The sequence below is a fragment of the Eurytemora carolleeae genome, unplaced genomic scaffold (assembly GCF_000591075.1).
Source record: "Eurytemora carolleeae unplaced genomic scaffold, Eaff_2.0 scaffold320, whole genome shotgun sequence".
NCBI classification, from domain to species: domain Eukaryota; kingdom Metazoa; phylum Arthropoda; class Copepoda; order Calanoida; family Temoridae; genus Eurytemora; species Eurytemora carolleeae.
In genome coordinates, this window is record NW_019396551.1 from 186,568 (window position 1) to 207,961 (window position 21,394).

At 31.6% G+C, this 21,394-nt stretch overlaps 1 protein-coding gene across 1 annotated transcript in view; it reads left to right on the top strand.

Annotated features, from left to right (window-relative positions):
- The window catches only part of LOC111705339 (uncharacterized), a 58,310-nt gene that overhangs the window by 35,881 nt on the left and 1,035 nt on the right, over positions 1–21,394 (top strand). Inside the window, exons 22-36 of the mRNA XM_023477838.1 lie at positions 520–596; positions 1,683–1,802; positions 3,618–3,713; positions 4,069–4,161; positions 5,001–5,073; positions 6,347–6,443; positions 9,456–9,607; positions 10,491–10,607; positions 11,921–12,057; positions 14,004–14,106; positions 15,926–16,002; positions 16,469–16,513; positions 17,790–17,854; positions 20,408–20,548; positions 21,188–21,317. Coding sequence (XP_023333606.1) covers positions 520–596; positions 1,683–1,802; positions 3,618–3,713; positions 4,069–4,161; positions 5,001–5,073; positions 6,347–6,443; positions 9,456–9,607; positions 10,491–10,607; positions 11,921–12,057; positions 14,004–14,106; positions 15,926–16,002; positions 16,469–16,513; positions 17,790–17,854; positions 20,408–20,548; positions 21,188–21,317 — 1,523 coding nt within the window. The remainder of the gene's footprint in view (positions 1–519; positions 597–1,682; positions 1,803–3,617; positions 3,714–4,068; positions 4,162–5,000; positions 5,074–6,346; positions 6,444–9,455; positions 9,608–10,490; positions 10,608–11,920; positions 12,058–14,003; positions 14,107–15,925; positions 16,003–16,468; positions 16,514–17,789; positions 17,855–20,407; positions 20,549–21,187; positions 21,318–21,394) is intronic.

A 21,394-nucleotide genomic window follows, 5' to 3' on the forward strand; every position in this document is an offset into this window, starting at 1 on the left:
TTCGTTCTATTTCTATGAATGCAATAATTTCTTGAAAGTGGAAACGTCAGAATAAAAGATGAATTGAATTTGTTAAAACCGTAAAGGAGAGATATAAAGTAAAAAAAACTACATAAAAAAGGTTGTTGAAGAGTCTAAAGTAGCTCTCACGCAAAAATCTATGATAATTTTGTCATTTTTATAAGATAAAGGTAAAGAAGTTCCGGGATAATTTATAAAAATGAAAATAGTTTTCTGCAGCCTTTAAAAATTAAAATAAACTTCAATGTCGAAAAAAAACATAAGTACTATTGGCAAGTTTACAATGGATTTTATACTATTATACCAAAATCTCAGTTATTGTAAAAATATATAAAAAGCCATGGAATATGCTGGAACAGTTTTAAAAAGCTCCATATAATTATTTAATCAACAATCTTCAAAATTCAATAATCAGTTGACTTTGAAGACGACATTTTATAAATTCTTTCAATATCTCCACAGTTCTGGGTTAAACTGTCTAAAATATTTTCTGTGTAGAGAGTATTCAAGTTGAGAAGAAGAAATTGTGTAGGAACAACAATGGAACATCTGACTGCAGTTCAGATATCCCAGAGGTAATTAACCCCCTTCACGCTTCCATCCCTTTCCGTTCACCCCCTCCTTCCCCTTCCCCTCTCCCCCCCTCCTTTCCTCCACTTACCGCCCCTTTCCCCCTGGAATCCTCTTTAAAATTCACATTTTATTGCGCTAGTTCGAAAAGTCAAAGTTTTAAGCTTTTGCGAGAAAACATTAATCTTAATATATCATCTCTTCTCTTCTATCCCACAAACATACCAATCAAAGGAATAATTTATCCAGGAGAACTAGAATACTGCTTCTATATGTAATAGTGTTTAGGGTTTAGCAGAGGTGTCAGTAGAACTAGAGACCAGGATACTGCTACTATATGTAATAGTGTTTAGGGTGTAGGAGATGTGTCAGTAGAACTAGAGAACCAGGATATATAATAGTGTTTAGGGTGTAGGAGATGTGTCAGTAGAACTAGAGAACTAGGATACTGCTACTATACTAGTGTTTAGGGTGTAACAGAGGTGTCAGTAGAACTAGAGAACCAGGATACTGCTACTATACTAGTGTTTAGGGTGTACCAGAGGTGTCAGTGGAACTAGAGAACCAGGATACTGCTACTATGCTAGTGTTTAGGGTGTACCAGAGGTGTCAGTAGAACTAGAGAACCAGGATACTTCGACTATACTAGTGTTTAGGGTGTACCAGAGGTGTCAGTAGAACTAGAGAACCAGGATACTGCTACTATAACTAATGTTTAGGGTGTAGTCGATGTGTCATTAGAACTAGAGACCAGGATACTGCTACTATACTAGTGTTTAGGGTGTAGTCGATGTGTCATTAGAACTAGAGAACCAGGATACTGCTACTATACTAGTGTTTAGGGTGTAGGAGATGTGTCTGTAGAACTAGAGAACCAGGATACTGCTACTATACTAGTGTTTTGGGTGTAGCAGATGTGTCAGTAGAACTAGAGACCAGGATACTGCTACTATACTAGTGTTTAGGGTATAGCAGAGGTGTCAGTAGAGCAAGAGAACCAGGATACTGCTACCATAACTAATGTTTAGGGTGTACCAGAGGTGTCAGTAGAACTAGAGAACCAGGATACTGCTACTATAACTAATTTTTAGAGTGTAGCAGAGGTGTCAGTAGAACTAGAGACCAGGATTACCAGGATACTCTTGCTCTCGAACCAAACCAGGATAAGGTTCAATCCTAAAGATTCTCAAGGGTACTGGTCAACCTTCCAGGTTATACTCATTTATTTATTCATTCTTTTTCCATGTCATCAATTACGCTTTCCTTTTATTCATCCAATTTTTCCTTTGTTCAATATTTCTTTGCTTTTACACCCTTCTTATCTTTTTATCCATTAATCATCCGGTCTGTTTTCTATTTTGCCCAGATCCTGGTGTCACTTTATTCATCCTTTTCATCCTTTTCTTCTTTTTTCATTCTTCCTTCCTTCATCCTTCCTCTTGTTTTATTCATTCTTCTCCCCTTAAATCTATACCCTTTCTTTTATGTTTATATTTTAGTTTTCTTGAGCCCTCCTTTCTCTTATATTTATATTTTAGTTTTCTTGACGATCAAACGATTTACAAATGCAATTATTTTATCATCTCATCCATTATTCTTTTTTTTATATGTATTGTCTTTAAGCTTTTGCGTAGTTTATAATATTTTGCTTTTTCATATTTATTTTTCATGAATAAGAAAACTTAAATAATTATTAATTATTTCGCTTAATGTTTTTTTTCGTATTTTGATAAAGGTTATATATCTGGGTAATTGGTTGATTAACCCTGTAAAATTACTTAATCGAGTAATTGACATTAACGTGGTATACATAGAACATAGAACATAGAACATAAAAAACTAATCTACTTGAATGATTGACGATGCATAACTAGCTACTTTATAACTTACTCGATCAAAATTGATTGATTTGGTTTAACTCAAGGTTGTATAATGCGTTCCAACGTACGGGAAATGTCGTCTCGTTAGCAATGATGGATTAAAATCCGTATATGACGTTACTCTCACCTCTATAATCAGTGATGTCATATGATGATTTTATTTATCCAAGCTTACGAGACAACATTTACTGTACATTGGAGAGCATCAAGAGTAAGCAACCTTATTATACAACCTTGGTTTGACTAGATAATCAAAAAATTGAATTTGTTAAATTGTATTCGATCAAATTATTAATAAAGTTTAACTATTATGCTCGATGAATTGATTAGCGATCAATTACTACTCGATCAATTAATTTACGTTCATGACCTACACGATCAATTGATTGACTATTTGAAGAACTCGATTAATATACGTGACATTTAGTTAACTATTTAATGGATGGATTATAATGGATTGAAAATTGTAAATTACACGATCAATTATAAAATGAATAAATAAAATAAAAATGTTTTTTACATTATATTATTATTTCTAGGAGTTAGATTTTAGTTTTTCAGACTAATAAAATAAATAAATGCACGGTAACATTAAGGCGTTTATACGTCAATAAAAATATTGAAATCCAGAAAGAATTGAAAATTCCAGAAAAGTTGAAAATTCCAGAAAAATTGAAAAAATTCCAGAAATACTGAAAATTGCAGAAAAATTGAAGCTCCAGAAAAATTGAAAAAATCCAGAAATATTGAAAAAGTCCAAAACAATTTAAATATTTCCAGAAAAATTGAAAAAAAATATTTTGAACATGTTTTTACTCGTAACTTTTTTTTCATACAATTTAAGAAAAGGGATTTAATGAAATCTGATTCCATTCTCATTTAGAAAAAAATAGATCTTCTTTGGCCTGGTTACTTTAAAAAGTTTTCTAAAGCTTATATTTAATTTAGTTTAACCTTTTTTTACTTATTTTTACCGTTTTTAAGTAGTATCTTTTGAACCCTATAGATTTATATAACAGACTAAACTCAAAAATGATTTTAAAAATCGTTCAGAAAGAATTTAACGATTTTAAATAGTTATCATTTTCGTTTGTTGAAAATAACAATAGTTTTTTCATTTGTTGGTTTACACAAACAATTTTTCAGGCTATGGTTGAGACAAGACTTGTATTTACTGCCTGGGATGGCGAGGAAGGAGAGGAAGAAGAGTATTTAGATCAACAACTTCCATTTTGCTGTCAGGTATTTAGTTTACTTATATACATACAATTCCTAGCTTGGGAGCACATAGTTAGTCCACCATTTACCCGCCCTTTGTTGTAAATTACGATTTTACTTATTATCCCGTTAAAAGTGGACCAACTCAACTTAGAATATCAAAGTTAAACTATAAATAACATTCCCGAGGTTCTTCCGAGTTCCCTAATCAAATTTTGAGGCAAATTGGTCCAGGGGTTCCTGAACTACTATAGAACAAACAAAAAAACATACACACAGAGATTACAACTTATATGTATAAAATTGTGGGATGGTATGATGACATTTAAGAAATATAAAGAAATATGTGCACAGTGCTAAGAATATATTTTATGTACAGTGTAAAGAGAATGGGTCCCTGGCTACTGATTTCGCACTCTTCTATATTGAGAAAGCTGATTGTACAGGAGGTCCTATAGTTACTAAACCTAAGGTACATTTTGACTTTTAACTTAAAGGAACTAGATAAATATATATTGCTATGTTTTCAAGGAACTAGATAAATATATATTGCCATGTTTTCAAGGAACTAGATAAATTAAGGAACTAGATAAATATATATTGCCATGTTTTCAAGGAACTAAATAAATATATAATGCCATGTTTTCAAGGAACTAGATAAATATATATTGCCATGTTTTTAAGGAACTAGATAAATATGTATTGCCATGTTTTTAAGGAACTAGATAAATATATATTGCCATGTTTTCAAGGAACTAGATAAATATATATTGCCATGTTTTCAAGGAACTAAATAAATATATAATGCCATGTTTTCAAGGAACTAGATAAATATATATTGCCTGTTTTTAAGGAACTAGATAAATATATATTGCCATGTTTTCAAGGAACTAGATAAATATATATTGCCATGTTTTCAAGAAACTAGATAAATATATATTGCCATGTTTTCAAGGAACTAGATAAATATATATTGCCATGTTTTCAAGGAACTAGATAAATATATATTGCCATATTTTCAAGGAACTAGATTAATATATTGCCATGTTTTCAAGGAACTAGATAAATATATTGCCATGTTTTCAAGGAACTAGAAGAATAATGAATATATGTTTCAAGGAACTAACTGAATAATGAATATATGTTTCAAGGAACTAGATAAATTATGAATAAATACTGTAAGGAACTAGAAGAGTAATGAATATATGTTTCAAGGAACTAGATGAATCATGAATAAATACTTCAAGGAACTAGATGAATAATGAATATATACTATAAGGAATTAGATGAATAATGAATATATACTTCAAGGAACTAGATGAATGTGGGGTATGTGGAGGAATTGGAACTTCGTGCAGGGATTGTAACAACGTTCTGAATGGAGGTGAGATGTCATAATTGTTGGTAAATTTGAAAAAGTCTAATTTTTTTACTCTTTCTGTATATCAGTGTCTATGTGGATTTAAAGTGTCAAAGTTCTTAATTTGATATTTTAGACAGATTAATTTATTTTTCAGTTTTAAATCTTCAAAGAACNTAATTAGCCATTATATACATCTTAAAGGGACTTTAGACTAATTTTTAAGTGAGAAAAGGTACAATTTTAAATAAACATTCAAGCCAAAGAAGGTCTATCAAAATTACGTTTAAAGTCCCTTTAACCCCTGTTTGTGTGCATGAGGAACAATACAGTTTTAAGCTCTTTAAACCCCGTTCAAACAAATTGTAAATTGTAGAATATTATTAAAAACATTTAGTTGGAGGGACATAATGCTAAGGAAACTGACCTAGAGGAATCCGACCTGAAGGGTATCCAACCTCATTATCATTTAGTTTCAAAGAAAATATTGAGTAGTTTTCACTCCCCTTGCGTTTTTACAGATTTAAATCGACTTCCGCTTATTTTTTACTCGACGTCTAATGGTCTAACCCCGAACAAACACCACCCTTATACCTATCCTAATTTAAGATCTAAGACAATTTTAAGTCGGAAACCCTTGAGGTCAGATAAACATTAGGTCGGAAAGCAACTAGATCGGATAATCGGGTACGAGGTTCTAACCCTTTACACTCTATAATGCAGAATACAGCAGGATATCATTATTTTGTAGTTAACAATTGAGTGGTTGAAATATCACTGTATGTACATTGTACACTTAATCACGAAAAGGTTTAAAGGATATCATTGTACATTGTACACTTAATCAGGAAAAGGTTTAAAGGATACCATTGTACATTGTACACTTAATCAGGAAAAGGTTTAAAGGATATCATTGTACATTGTACACTTAATTAGGAAAAGGTTTAAAGGATATCATTGTACATTGGAAACCCCACTCTACAAACGTAGGGTCACTTAAAATTATGATTACCAAGCTGAAAACTGTTGAATGCTGGATACCAGGATTAATGCTTGATTCACTCTTTTTTAATCTCGGGTTTGAAAAATTCTTGTTCTCCGCTTGTTATTAATCTCCAGACTAATTATCCCATTCAAAAGTTTTCAGTTCAGTTCCTGTAAGAACATATACTGGACAATGCATACAGATTAAAGAGTAGAGGTATTGTTTAGGAAATGTATGTATGGACAGGAAAAAATTTAAGCGTCCCCTCTGGACAAATTCCTAAATACGCCCCTGGACAATATCTTTTTATAGGAAGTGTATTTGACTGTGGAGTATGTCATGCAAGTGCAGAGGAAGCTAAAAGCAAAAGAGACTGTCTGGGAACTTGTGGAGGAAATGTCATAATAAGGTAAATATCCTCATATTAGATAACATTTTACTGAGATCAGCTTTATTTACAAAACAATCATTTGCAATGGAAAATAAATTCCTGTCTAGGTCGTTTTCACATAAATTAGAAATAAATCTAATGCAAAACTTAGAATTTGCTCATTCATGTATGCCGAGTCCATTAGCGCCTGATCCAATCAGGGTTCATGTGTTTGTTGTTTATTCTGAACCAATAGAAATAGCATAGCGGTAACATCTATCTTTCTATCTATCTCATTATCCAATCAGCGTTATGAATCCTTCAATCGGCGCTATCAGTAAATGGAAATATTTACTTCTACTTATTCTATAGTTAGCTTACTGGATAACATAGTTTTTACATGTAAACATTGTAAAATACTTTTTTAAAAATACCTGTGCGTATCTCTGGAACATTAAAAAAATCATAATAGTAGTATTTCATGCTGTATATAATTTTCAAACACATTGGGAACTCAAGACCGGCCCAGATACTAGATCAACAAAAACTATAATAATAAATATTTTACAGTTTCAAAATAACACTAATACAAATATACATGTGTACACACAGTACTCAATTATAATTCAAAGTAGTTTTCATGTTGGAAATTTATTTCATTTTTGAATATTCTCATATTTCGGAAATTAATGTGGATATAAGGAAAACGAATGTCAAAAATGTTTTTGATTGCTGATAACCAAATATATATTTAACCCTACTCCTACTGGAAAGAAGGGGGGGGGGGGAATTAACTCTTCAGGTGAAATTATCAGGCTGTAAAATTTCAAAAACCTTTTTTTAAACTAACACAAGCCCCTCACTTTAGGTTAAAAAAAGGGATTTTATTCCTAGGTCGTATTGCCTGAGTACCTTATTTTACCTAGTCTAGACTAAATCTATATTTAGACCCAATATCAGTAAGTTTTACACCTCTTTGGAAAATAGATTGCAAAAGTTTTGTAAAGAATGGTTGCACGAGCGCTTTTAAATTGAATTTCCACATTTTCATTTTCTTTAATTCAAACTTAGGGTTAAAAAATTTATTTTTGTAAATTTGAATTTGCTGGGTTAAGGACTTTTAAAAAATGCAAACCGTATCATATTTGGCGCAATATTTCGCACAGTTTTAGGCAGGTTATTAAAGTAAAGCTAAAGGGCTTACCAAAATATATGAATTGCTGTGAATTAGTAACACAAGAAGGATATGGATGGGACCACTCCCTCTAGTATACCACAAAAAGGATGTAGAAGGACCCTCCCCTTGGTACCAGGAATAATGATTTAGAAGTGACTCCACCCCCTTCCCCTGAGTACTACAATAAGGACATAGAGGGGACTCCACCCCCTTTCCCCCTAGTACCACAATAAGGACATAGAAGGGACTCCACCCTCTTTACACTAGTACCTCAATAATGATATAGAAGGGACTCCACCCCCTATACACTAATACCACAATAAGGGTACAGAAGGGACTCAACCCCCTTTCCCCAAGTACCACAATAATGATGTAGAAGGGACTCCACCCCCTTTACACTAGTACCACAATAAGGTTACAGAAGGGACACCACCCCCTTTACACTAGTACGACAATAATGATATAAAAGGGACTCCACTCCCGTTACACTAGTACCAGAATAAGGATATATGAGGGACTCCATCCCCTTTACACTAGTACCACAATAAGGATATATGAGGGACTCCACACCCTTTACACTAGCACCATAATAAGGATATATGAGGGACTCCACCCCCTTTACACTAGTACCATAATAAGGATATATGAGGGACTCCACCCTCTTTACACTAGTACCACAATAAGGATATATGAGGGACTCCACCCCCTTTAAACTAGCACCACAATAAGGATATATGAGGGACTCCACCCCCTTTACACTAGTACCAAAATAAGGATATATGAGGGACTCCACCCCTTTTACACTAGAACCACAATAAGGATATATGAGGGACTAAACCACCTTTACACTAGTACCACAATAAGGATATATGAGGGACTACACTAGTACCACAATAAGGATAAAGAAGAGACTAAACCCCCTTTACACTAGTACCAAAATAAGGATATATGAGAGACTCCACCCCCTTTACACTAGTACCACAATAAGGATAAAGAAGAGACTCAACCCCCTTCCCCCTAGTACCACAATAAGGATAAAGAAGGGACCTCCCCCTCTGCGGTATTCTTGGCAGAGGAGATGTCGGTTGATAAAGGGTTAATGTAGCCGAGTTTCAGAAGATCAACTAAACTACAGGATATTATTTTGGAGTTAAGGTTCATTAGAATTTTCTTTATAAAAAGAATTCAATAGTTTTTTTTCTTGGGAAATTCAGGGGGGGGGGACTTTAAGGTTTTTATCATAAACTTATTGTTAAGATATCAAAAGAGTTTTCAAAGATATTCAATTTTTTCTTTTTATTGTTATGGCAGTAGGCACATATTCAATGTTAAAATTAAAATCATCAAAATTTGAATTAGTTTGAATCTAGTTTTATTGTTTTGTTTTTAATTTAGTTTTGATAAAAGTAAAATTCTTTCTTTGATTTCTGAAAAGGAAAACATTTTTCAACAAAAATATAAGTTAAAGTGAGTTTAATTTATTTTGTAATGTGGTGTAGTACGAAAAATGTTTTAAGTTTTAAATCTGATTCTAATCAAAATCTAAGCGTCGTATGTAAAAAAGGGATTTTTTTTGTCTGTATATGGATTAAGAATATTTTAATGTGTGTAGCTGATTTTTTCTCAATCAATTTAAAGTGAGGGTTCACGAAAAAAGGATAAAACCAAAATTTTATTTTTTTCCTCGCAAACACTCTTTTTCTCAAAAATGTTTTTTTTCTTTCAGGGCGGGCTGGCAGAATCTGTTTGATGTTTACATTTTAAAGTAGCATTAAATTAGGAAATTTCAAGCATTTTGAACCATTAAAAGATACTTGAAGTGAAGCTTCGTAAAAAATGTAATTTATTTCAAATATAAAAAATATTTTGTTTAGTCCTAACTCTACCGGAGTAGCTGTAGAGGATGTATGTGTCCCTGTCGAGGTTCAGAGTTTTCTCATGTGTGATGGCGAGGTTAGATCCGGAGCCTGGATTAACCAGTGCGGAATCTGTGTTGGAGGAACAACAGGCCGGGCAGCTCACGCAGGTCACCAGCTAGGCTAAGAGCTAGTAAAGGCACTGTAGAAATAATTACAAACGACCCACCGTTTATAGAGTGGCATGTATGATTCACAACGGCACCCTTAAAAATCTTTTATTAAAAAATTGATAGGTATATGGTTGTTTTACTAAATCTAAATCTAATACAATTTCACTCATTTTCGAAATTCACATTTAAACAGAAATCACAATTGAAAATATAAAAAAGGTGAATCATCCATCTTTAATGAGACAAAAGTTTAAATTGTACCGTTGTGAGTCAGAAATACCACTTTTTGATGGAGAATCTTCAGATATAATTCCTTCAGTCCTTTTCACAAACTGCAAACGTATTCTGGTAACCGTTTAATCATGAGAATCAAGTATTAATTAATACTGAGATATCATATTTTTGGTAACTAGGAGGTGTATGATGTTGTTTAATTGTCTAGGGTTGCATGAATGTGGTGTATATTCCTCAGCTAATAATGTACGTTAATGTGGTAATTGTAATATCTAGGTAATATCTAGGTTTTTTGGTGATTGCTAGTATTGTATGCATGTGGTGGATGGATGTGGATGGTATAATTGTCGAGGATTACATGAATGTTGTGGATGTTCCTCCGCTATTGGTGTACAAGAATGTGGTAAATGTGGTATAATTGTCTAGGATTACATGAATGTGGTGGAAGTTCCTCTACTGTTGGTGAACGCGAGTGTGGTAAATCTGGTAAAATCATCTTGGATTGCATGGATGTGGTGGATGTTCCTCTGCTATTGGTGTACATGAGTGTGGTAAATGTGGTATAATTATATAGGATTGCATGAATGTGGTGGATGTTCCTCTACTTGGTGTACATGAGTGTGGTAAATGTGGTATAATTATATAGGATTGCATGAATGTGGTGGATGTTCCTCTGCTATTGGTGTCCGTGAATGTGGTAAATGTGGAGAGGAGAAGGATGATTGTGGAGTGTGCTCTAAACCTAACTCTTCATCTAGAAACAGTAAGTTCCAAATAAATAGTTTTTTCTTCTTTTTTATTCAATTTATAAATAAAACCCATTGTTTGTTTGTTTGTAGGACTAACGGTATTTTTTTCGTTAGTTTCCAAAAATGTTTTTTGAAAAACTTTGGTACTAAATAGTCTTGTGAAAAAAGTCCTTGAAATGAAAAATCTCTGGAAATGAAGTCCTCTTATAGTGGAAGTGGAAAATGCATAGGAACAAAATATGTTTTCAACTATGGAATAAATGGACTTGATATTCAATATGCAGATGTATAAAAGAAAAGTCCTTTTTAGGAAAACGTCTAAACTTTTATTGTATGTATTGTATTGTATTGTATTGTATTGTATTGTATTGTATTGTATTGTATTGCACTGTATTGTATTGTATTGTATTGTATTGTATTGTATTGTATTGTATTGTATTGTATTGTATTGTATTGTATTGTATTGTATTGTATTGTATTGTATTGTATTGTATTGTATTGTATTTTATTGTATTGTATTGTATTGTATTGTATTGTATTGTATTGTATTGTATTGTATTGTATTGTATTGTATTGTATTTTATTGTAAAATATCTGAATGAAATGGTCTGAAATTCAAAAGAAACTGTTCGCTTCAAACTCTAGTTTACTAATCTCTATATCTTTGCAACCTGGTAGAAAAAACCTAAGATTTTTCATCCTTGATGTGATCTTGAAGATTTATAATTTAAAATGTTAAAGGGGAAATAGGATAATACCTAAACATTTTAGGAGTTTATCGCGACCAACATTAGTTTTGGAATTTTGGTTAATATTGGTCCCGATCAACATCTAAAATATACAGATTTAACATATAGACCTTTTTGTCAAACACTTCTTTCTTTACAACCAAAGATGTTTTTTAAAGTATCAACGCACACTAACTTAATTTATTATCATAAAAGTAGAGATTATATTTTTTTTCAAAAAAATATATATATATTTGGTATGTTTACAACGACTTTATTCTGAGAAAACAAATTTAGGAGAAATGAATTAAAAAAAATATGTAATTATACTTAACAAGAAACCCTAATTTCTAAAAGATAGCAATAAAAGTTTATCTCATTATTACGTTTATATTATTAATATTATTAAGGAAAAAACAAGAAAGTAACGTGAAACGTGTAACTCCCTCCATATAAAGAAATTTGGCTTTTGCCACACACTCTAATTTTTTAATGCCAATATTTTTGCAACCCGATAACCTTTGATATTTCAAACTTAAAGAATTTGAAATTAGTAGTTGTGTAAAAAATGGATTCCAATTAAGAAAACTTTGTTTCAGGTTGTAAGAAGAAATTCTGTGATCTAAGTGAAACGAACCATGATATCCTGCAATCTACCTATCTCTCAGTGCACCTGGAGAGCCAGGAGTTTCTAACCGAAAACTATACAAACCCAATCTGCTGGCTAGATGCTGGGGTAAGATAATAAGAAGTATCGTTAAGATTATAAGAAGTATCGGTAAGATAATAATAAGTATCGGTATGATGATGAGAAGTATCGGTAAGATAATAAGAAGTATCAGTAAGATAGTATGAAGTATCGGTAAGATAGTAAGAAGAATCGGTAAGATAATAAGAAGTATCGGTAAAATAATAAAAAGTATCGGTAAGAATAATAATAAGTATCGGTAAGATAACAAGAAGTATCGGTAAGAATAATAATAAGTATTGGTAAGATAAAAAGAAGTATCGGTAAGATAATAAGAAGTATCGGTAAGATAATAAGAAGTATCGGTAAGATAATAAGAATTATCAGTAAGATAATAATAAGTATCGGTAAGATAATAAGAAGTATTGGTAAGATAACAAGAAGTATCAGTAAGAATAATAATAAGTACTGGTAAGATAATAAGAAATATCGGTAAGATAATAAGAAGTATCGGTAAGATAATAAAAAGTATTGGTAAGATAATAAGAAGTATCGGTAAGATAATAAGAAGTATCGGTAAGATAATAATAAGTATTGGTAAGATAATAATAAGTATTGGTAAGATAATAAGAAGTATCGGTAAGATAATAATAAGTATTGGTAAGATAATAATAAGTATTGGTAAGATAATAATAAGTATTGGTAAGATAATAATAAGTATTGGTAAGATAATAAGAAGTATCGGTAAGATAATAAGAAGTATTGGTAAGACAGTAAGTATTGGCGTCGACATTATTTTTAATTGTGGTCAAATTAAGGAAAGTTTCAATAATCATAGGTTTACATATCAGGATATATATTTTTATATTGTGTCGAATATTTAGTTCATTTAATTGTTAATGTTTTTCAATAAAATGATATTTTCCTCATTGATCGTCAGTTTAACCCTTTCCAGGCTAGGCTATTTTTGTCTAATATAGATTGGGGGAGGGGGGGGGGTGTTTTTAAACCCCTATGTTTTTGCCCTTTGAGTTGAGATAGGGGAGTGTGATACATGTCCCTAGTCTGTCTTTTCAAACATATAAGCCTTATATTTTTAGCTTAATTATTAAAAATGTATTAACCATTTCTGATTTTTTTAAACACCGACCCGCCGTTTGACCATTTTCCACCCTACCCTATGCATCAAAGAAAAAAAAATTAACGCAAACTTTGTTCACAACTAAATTCTTGAAAAAGTAAAGAAGTTTTAGTGTTCTAATGTAACCCATTTTTAAGTTATTCAGAATAAACCCCAGAGGAGGGGGGGGGGGCGGTGTTAGAAAACACCCCCACCCCCATCCGTGATAGGGTTAAAGGATGTCCATGTTAATCGAACATCAAACTCTCAAAGGAACTGAATTTTCCCAATAAACTAAAATAGTCTTTATTCCTATATTTTTGAAACCTATTGGTGTAAACCTTTAATATTTTAAACTTAGTTTGAAACATCAAAAGTCTACGACATTGGATAGGAAAGTTAAAGGGATCATTAATATATAATATAATATATTTATGTTTAGAATGAGAAGTATAGTTTCCCTGATATATCTATATGTTTAAAATTAGAAGTATAGTATCCCTGATATATATATATATGTTTAGAATGAGAAGTATAGTATCCCTGATATATATATGTTTAGAAGGAGAAGTATAGTATCCCTGATATATATATTTTTAGAATGAGAAGTATAGTATCCCTGATATATATATATGTTTAGAATGAGAAGTATAGTATCCCTGATATATATATATGTTTAGAATGAGAAGTATAGTAGCCCTGATATATATATATATGTTTAGAATGAGAAGTATAGTATCCCTGATATATATATGTTTAGAATGAGAAGTAAAGTATCCCTGATATATATATGTTTAGAATGAGAAGTATAGTATCCCTGATACATATATGTTTAGAATGAGAAGTATAGTATCCCTGATATATATATGTTTAGAATGAGAAGTATAGTATCCCTGATATATCTATAAGAAGAGATTATTTACTGCTTGGGAAGGATGACCCCCCTCTTGGAGTTTTCAGCATTGTTTGCACTTTAGGAAAAAATCGATCAATAAATTTCGGTTTAATTTATCAAATCAATCAAATAATAAATCATACGGTACGTAACATCAAAGTAATTTATAAATTACAAAATTCATTTACAAATCAATTTGATCAATCAGCAAAGATTAATCTAATTATATAATTATATAAGTAGATTAATCAAATTGGCTTTAGTTAAATGTTAAATTTGATCAACAATCAATTACTCTGCCTGTTTTTGTCGAATCAAAGTAATGTATTATTAATTATTGATTCAATTTAAAAATCAATATTGACAAATAAAGAAAACCGTACAACAAGAAATAATTTTCCACCTGAATATATTTTAGATGATACAAGACAATAAATTAAACAGATTTCTATAAGATAATTATATTTAAGGTTAATATAAGTATAATTTTTAATGCCGTGACAGACGTAAAAATAATTCGTTCATCTAAATTTCCCCCGGGAGGAGCAGAGCAGAATATATTAGATTTATGTCTTTTTCTTGACAGCTGGGAGATGACCTAATCTCATGTCGAATGCAAATATTTTTTTGATATAAAAAATAAATTTTTACTATTTTTTAACTAGACACAAGATTAGAACTTTTGTGCATAGTATTGAGGATCAATGTTTGATCTGCATTATGCGGAGATCAATGCTTGATCTACATTATGCGGAGATCAACGCTTGATCTGCATTATGCGGAGATAAAGGCTTGATCTGCATTATGCGGAGATCAATGCTTGATCTACATTATGTGGGGATCAATGCTTGATCTAAATAATACGGAGATTAATTCATGATCTACATTATGCGAAGATCAATGCTTGATCTAAATAATACAGAGATTAATTCATGATCTACATTATGCGAAGATCAATGCTTGATCTGCATTATGAGGAGATAAATGCTTTATCTGAACTATATGGAGATCAATGCTTGATCTGCATTATGCAGAGATAAAGACTTGATCTGCATTATGAGAAGATTAATGCTCTATCTGAACTATATGGAGATCAATGCTTGATCTGCATTATGTAGAGATCAATGCTTGATCTTCATTATGCGGAGGTCAATGCTTGTTCTGCATTATGTGGAGATCAGTGCTTGATTTGCATAATGCGGAGATTAATGCTTGATCTGCATTATGTGGAGATCAATGCTTGATCTGCATTATGCAGAGATCAATGCTTGATCTGCATTATGCAGAAATTAGTGCTTGATCTGCATTATGTGGAGATCAATGCTTGATCTGCATTATGCGGAGATTAGTGCTTGATCTTCATTATTTTATCTAATACTGATTTGTAACAGAAACAATCAAGCCATTAATGGTTGTTTTTAACAATCGAACAGTAATTGGTTTAAAAGAGTGGTCTGAAATCGTTAACGTTGGAGCGCGCTCTAACGTTGTTACATTGAAAAGGCAAAAATTGTGAGAAACCTACCCCCCCCCCCCATAGAGTCGAATAAGGAAGTGGGAAATTCAATAATATGCGGATTTCTGAGGGAAGATTAAAAACAACAGTTTTTGGGTTTTTTATAATTTAATGGGTAAAATTCAATTGGAGGCGTTGTTGGGGGAGGGGGGGGGGGTCTTCATCTCTCACTTTTGGAGTTTAATGCGTGCTTTAATCTGCCAGGTTCGAGAGTTATGTGCATTTTGGCTTAGATAAAAAACTAATAGGGTTTTTTGAAGAAAAAAATTATTGGTGGTCCAAAAGCCAGTTATCAAATTTACCAAATAGACTAACCTTCAGACTTAATGTAGAGACTATAATTTATTTAATTGATTGATTGATTTTTGATTGATTGATTGATTAGAAGCTGAAAACAAGTCTGAAACATTCTATTCCAAATTGAATCAGAAACTGCAGATATTTAATTCCTTGTTAGTTCAGGGATGATAACAAAACTTTTTTTTGCATCTTTACAAATGCAAGTCAGGACGGGAAAACTAATTTTAACTGTCAACAATCAAAAGATAACTTTTTATTGCATTATTTTCGCGTTCTTTGAGAAGCTTATCTTGGAAGATATATATATACAGGGTTACCCACAAAGGACGAGAATTCATAGACGACTGTATGGAATTTATTATGTCTGTTACCTTACATTTATGATGCAACTTAATATATGTCTTTTCTCTGCCAAATCATTAGATAAGCCATTAAAAGACTTAAATTCAGGGCAGAATAATAAATTCAACCTTAGTAAAGTCATAACCCCTAGGCCCTAATATTTAAATGTCAGGTCGTCTTTGCAGTCTCTTTCTTTGTGGGTAACCCCGTATTTGTCAAATCAAAGAAACAATTTGTCTCCTTTATTGGGTTATTTTTGATAAGACTTTGTTACGTCATGGTTAAGGTGGTTTCCGTAAACGCTAGTTATGCTGAGGATAGGAAACGACAGGTAAATCTATCTTATTTCATTTCCTTGCTGTTTTAAAAATAATCAGTTTTATTTCATTTTATTTCAAATAAATCAGTTTAATTAAATTATTTTTTTTCTAATAGATCAGAGCTGAAAACTTTTAAATGGTGGATATTGAGATTAAGGCTTAAACTCCAGGTTTTACTAAACCCGAGATTATGTTAATACGCATTCGATATCCAAGAAAAAAGTTTAAAATTCAACTAATCAGCGTGTCAAGTTTAGATGCGCTCTTTAACTTTTGAAAACCGGTTTTTAGTTTTAGCGCATTTTCTGTGATGATGGTGTCATATCAATGGAACTAATGATCGATTGAATGAACCACGGGCAGCCGTAGTACATTTGAATTTCCGAGCCGGGTTAACCTTTCCGGTCCCAGTTTATACTATACCTAGCTCTATGGACAGAAATAGTCGGTGCAGTGAGGTTGACACGGTCAGACTTTATGCTTCATACAGGTTGAATTTACTTTTACCAAAGGGGCAGATTTGCGTGAAACGTAAGTCTTGGATTAATATTTATTGAGACGAATGTCCAAAATGACTATAGTCCTCAAATGTGATAAAATTTGTTTTTTTAATAAATTCATATTAACATGATAAAAAATTTTATTTTTTTAAATTCTCTAAAAGCCCACTTGTGAACAGCTGACATTAGTCGAATCGGATATATCTGTCATTGTTATATCAAAAGTAACTTTAATACAGTAGGAATATCCAAAAAGAGAGGATTAAGAAGAATATCAAAAGTGTGTTCATTGGATACTCAAATTAATTAATCGGGATTACGGATATCTCATTCTAAAGTTTTTAGCTCAGTTTTATTAATTTTTTATTTTGAATACACCAGTTTTAATAACTCCTTTTTTCAAATAAATCAGTTCTATTTTTTTTTCCTTATACATCAGTTTTAGTTCCTTTTTTTCTAAAAATTCTGTTTTCGTGATTTTATTTTTACTTCAAAATTCAACTTTTTTAAAACTTTTTTAAAATTAGTTTTCTAGTTGCTTTTTTCAAAACAATAATTTTTTTCTTTCTTGATTTCTTTTTTCCGCGAAAATCCTTTTTCTAATTCTTCTTCCAAAGATTTTAATTAAATTTTTTCCTAAAAATTTACGGTTTTCTTAATTCCTTTTATCACATGAATCAGTTTTCATAATTATCTTTTTTTTAAACATCCTGTGTTTTTTTTTCTAAAAATTAAGTTTTTTAGATTTTTTTTTTCATATAAAAATCTAAATTTTTCCACATTAAAGGTTTACCTGACCGTAAAGAATATACCCGAGGATCTGAAACTACCTTCCATCACATGCTTCTTCAGGTTAAAACAAAAACATTTAAAGGGACAGTACACGGAAATTCAAATGGAAAAAACATTTACAGGGACAGTACACGGAAATTCAAGGGAAAAAACATTTAAAGTGACTGTACACGGAAATTCAAACGAAAAATTAACATTTAAAGGGACTGTACACAAAAATTCAAGGGAAAAAACATTTAAAAGGACTGTACAAGGAAATTCAAGCGAACAAAACATTTAAAACCTTTAAAACGTTCAAAGTTTCTGTAAAACGAATCTGGCTTCCCATCCTTAGTATGTACATGCTATATAGATCTAAACAAAATAAACTCAATGGAGTTTCTTTAAAATGAATACTATAACTAAAAGTATATAGCCAATAGGACTATAACTAATCCTTTGGATTAACTGCAATACAATTTTGAATTTACGATAGGAGGTGTGATTAATACAGTGTTATTTTGATCCTGTAAATAGCTTAGGAGCTAGTTAGTATAAACTAATTTTCAAGAATGGGTGATCAAAAACGCCAATGCACATATCTGAGTATTATAGGGCCCGATATGAGGAAATATATGTTACGGAAAACTGATTTGGAAATCCAAATATTTAACGTGTCCGTTACATAGAAATTCAGACCATCATCATTTGATATATGCTATATTGCAGAAAATATTTATTTTACTAGAGTTATGTTTTTATTTCTGGGCCGTTACTTTTAGTAGAATTCAGTTTATTTATGAAAATCTAATTTATGAAAGTGGTGAAATATAAATCGTTTTATTTCAAGCTTTTTTTCTGAGATATCCGTTGTGCATTGTGAAATCCTGCACTTGCACTGTAAAGAATTTATTGCATTTTAGAATATTCTATAAATACAGGGTGTTTTGAAAATCCTGCACTTGTACTGTAGAACATTTAATGCATTTTAGAATATTCTATAAATACAGGGTGTTTTGAAAATCGGCTTAGTTTTCTGATTGTTCTTGTGAGATTTTAAAATATGGTCTACCTTCTTTGTATCTTAAAAATTGACGGGGATATTACACATTTGAAAGATTTCGTTGTTATTGAAAAAAATCTGGATAGATTTCTCAACATCTCCGTCAGTTTTGATCCTAAAAATATGGTAAACCACATTTTTGAATTCCCAAAACTAACAGTTTTAATTATCAACTGTTTTAACTGGGATACTATATAAAACTGTGCAATAATGCCATGCGGAACAAAGACGACATAGAAGTCGTCACTTAATTCCCATTTTTTTAAGGACACCCTGTATGTATATAAGGATGTATGTATATATATGTTTGATATAGCTGGCCAAACGGCTGGACTTTGAAAATATATTGAAAATACTTTAAATTTTTACAAATTTAAATTGTGGTTACGATAAGATAACTACTACTGCTGAAATTTACAGCTAAGAGTTTTAACAAGTTCTCAACCCAGGGAGGTTGGATGCTTTAGTCCGGGGGGGGGGGGGAGTAAAATAATTAGTTTTTAACCCTTCCCCCCTGTCAGGATTTAACCCCTGAATATTGCAATTTACATCCAAAGAACAGTGCAATTTACAACCAAAAAAGGCATAGATTCCAATTACACCCTGTTCCTCTATGATGTTTTTGCAAAAAATGCTTATATCAGTGCAATCTATCTCCACATCCCTATTAAAAAAGCAGAATTAAACAATTTACTCTGCCCCTCCCTCCTTACACTCCCCCTGAATTGCAAAGAAAATGAAATTTAGCCATGCATGCATTGTGAAAAATATTAAATCTAAACTGAAAGGTATGAATAGAAACCTTTGAACTAAATTCTCTTTATCTATTTAGGTGACAAAAAGTCCTAATGAGGACATTTTTTATCACTTAAGTTGAATGTTTCGGGTTCAAATAAAGATGTATTTTTTTCAATTAGTACAGAGAAAAGGGAGGAATGCGACAAAGTAACATAATTAAATTAATTATAATTAAAAATCATAAATAATAAATAAATAAAGGGGTACTACAGCCCTCTGATTTTACTCAGGGGGGAATGGACTACTCCCTCCCCCCTCCCGAAGCACCTCTGTTCTCAACGCATACCTAGAAACCAATGAGAGGATGGTTTGGTTTTCCTTTAATGATGAAAAGTTGATGAATATTTTATGAATTAATATTTCTTCCCTAGAACTCTATTTTCAAATTTGAAAGTTCTGCCTTCTCACTATATTCAGTATATACAGAAAATAGAAAGAAATAAGTTGAAGTTTCACAAAGTTTGTCAGTACACAGCGTGTTCAAATAAACATGAAAATATTTGGAAAAGTAGAGAAAGACTTGTCGCTTTCTTAAAATATATTAAAACAATAATCATATAATATTTCAAAGCTCTTTATCATTTTCAAAAGTGTGGTCTGAAAATACTTGTACTTCGTAGCGCATACTTACGCTGTTAAAAAAGTATAGAATTAAATGAACCTCTAATAATCTAAATCAAAGTATTTTTTAAAGTTAATTTCACATTTTTTTTTCATTTCAGTTTTTAATTATGATTTTGACGAGGAAAATAATCTGAATGAATATATTCTAGGAAAAAGTTGGACCTAGAGGGAGGATTGATGGGAAAGGCAGTTTACAGGAAGGGCGTGGTTGACTGTGGGCGGTTCCTACCTATGGGAGGCGGAGAGTATATGTTTGGAATAACTCTACTCCCATATACCAAGGCGATCACGTAAGTATCACGTATGTTGCATCACGTAACAAACTGTGAACTGTATACAGAAGGTGAAGGTCAAATTTATGTGACATTACTGGTAGGATTTTTTGACCTCGTAGCTCCTCTAGATTTGATTTTATGCACAAGTATTATTACATATTAACAAATCAACACATTCGTGTTCTTACTGAAAGCTCTTCAGGGGCAGTGGGGGAATTTTCTTATATAATGAAAATATGTGTAATGAAAAATGAAAAATGGACATGATTTATAATATTTTTTACACAAAAATTCAGAAAGTAAAACCCTGAAAAAGTTCTGGTGCTCCCAGCAAACATACCTTATTTTTGTGAAAGTAATACATTTGGTGATCTAAAAAAAGAAAAAATTGAAAATTAAAATATTAAAAGGCATGTTTTTTTATCCATTTAAATTCTTTTTACCCCCAAAACTGTTTTGGAACTCCGCGCAAACAAACCAAACTTCTGGAGGAAATAATTATTGTAAAAAATTAGCATATCCCAATATCTTTAAAACCTTTGATATTTAAAACTTATATTATTTGATCTAACAGAATTTATTAGGCTGCAAAGATAGAAAATCAGAGTTTGTGGCAAAAACTCCTTCCAACTCGGATCACTTAATACAATTCAGGGATCTCCGTCTGTCTACAGGAGAGAGTGTGATAATCTCTCGTGGACCTGAACCTGTCTCCGCTGTATTCTCATCCAACCTGAATTCTATCCTGGTTAAATTCAACAAGAATATTCAGGAATCAATATTAGTATAAAGCATACTGTCTGCACAAAGTGGGAAAAATAAAAACTATAATTATTATTTTTTTTAATTGAAAAACTGTAA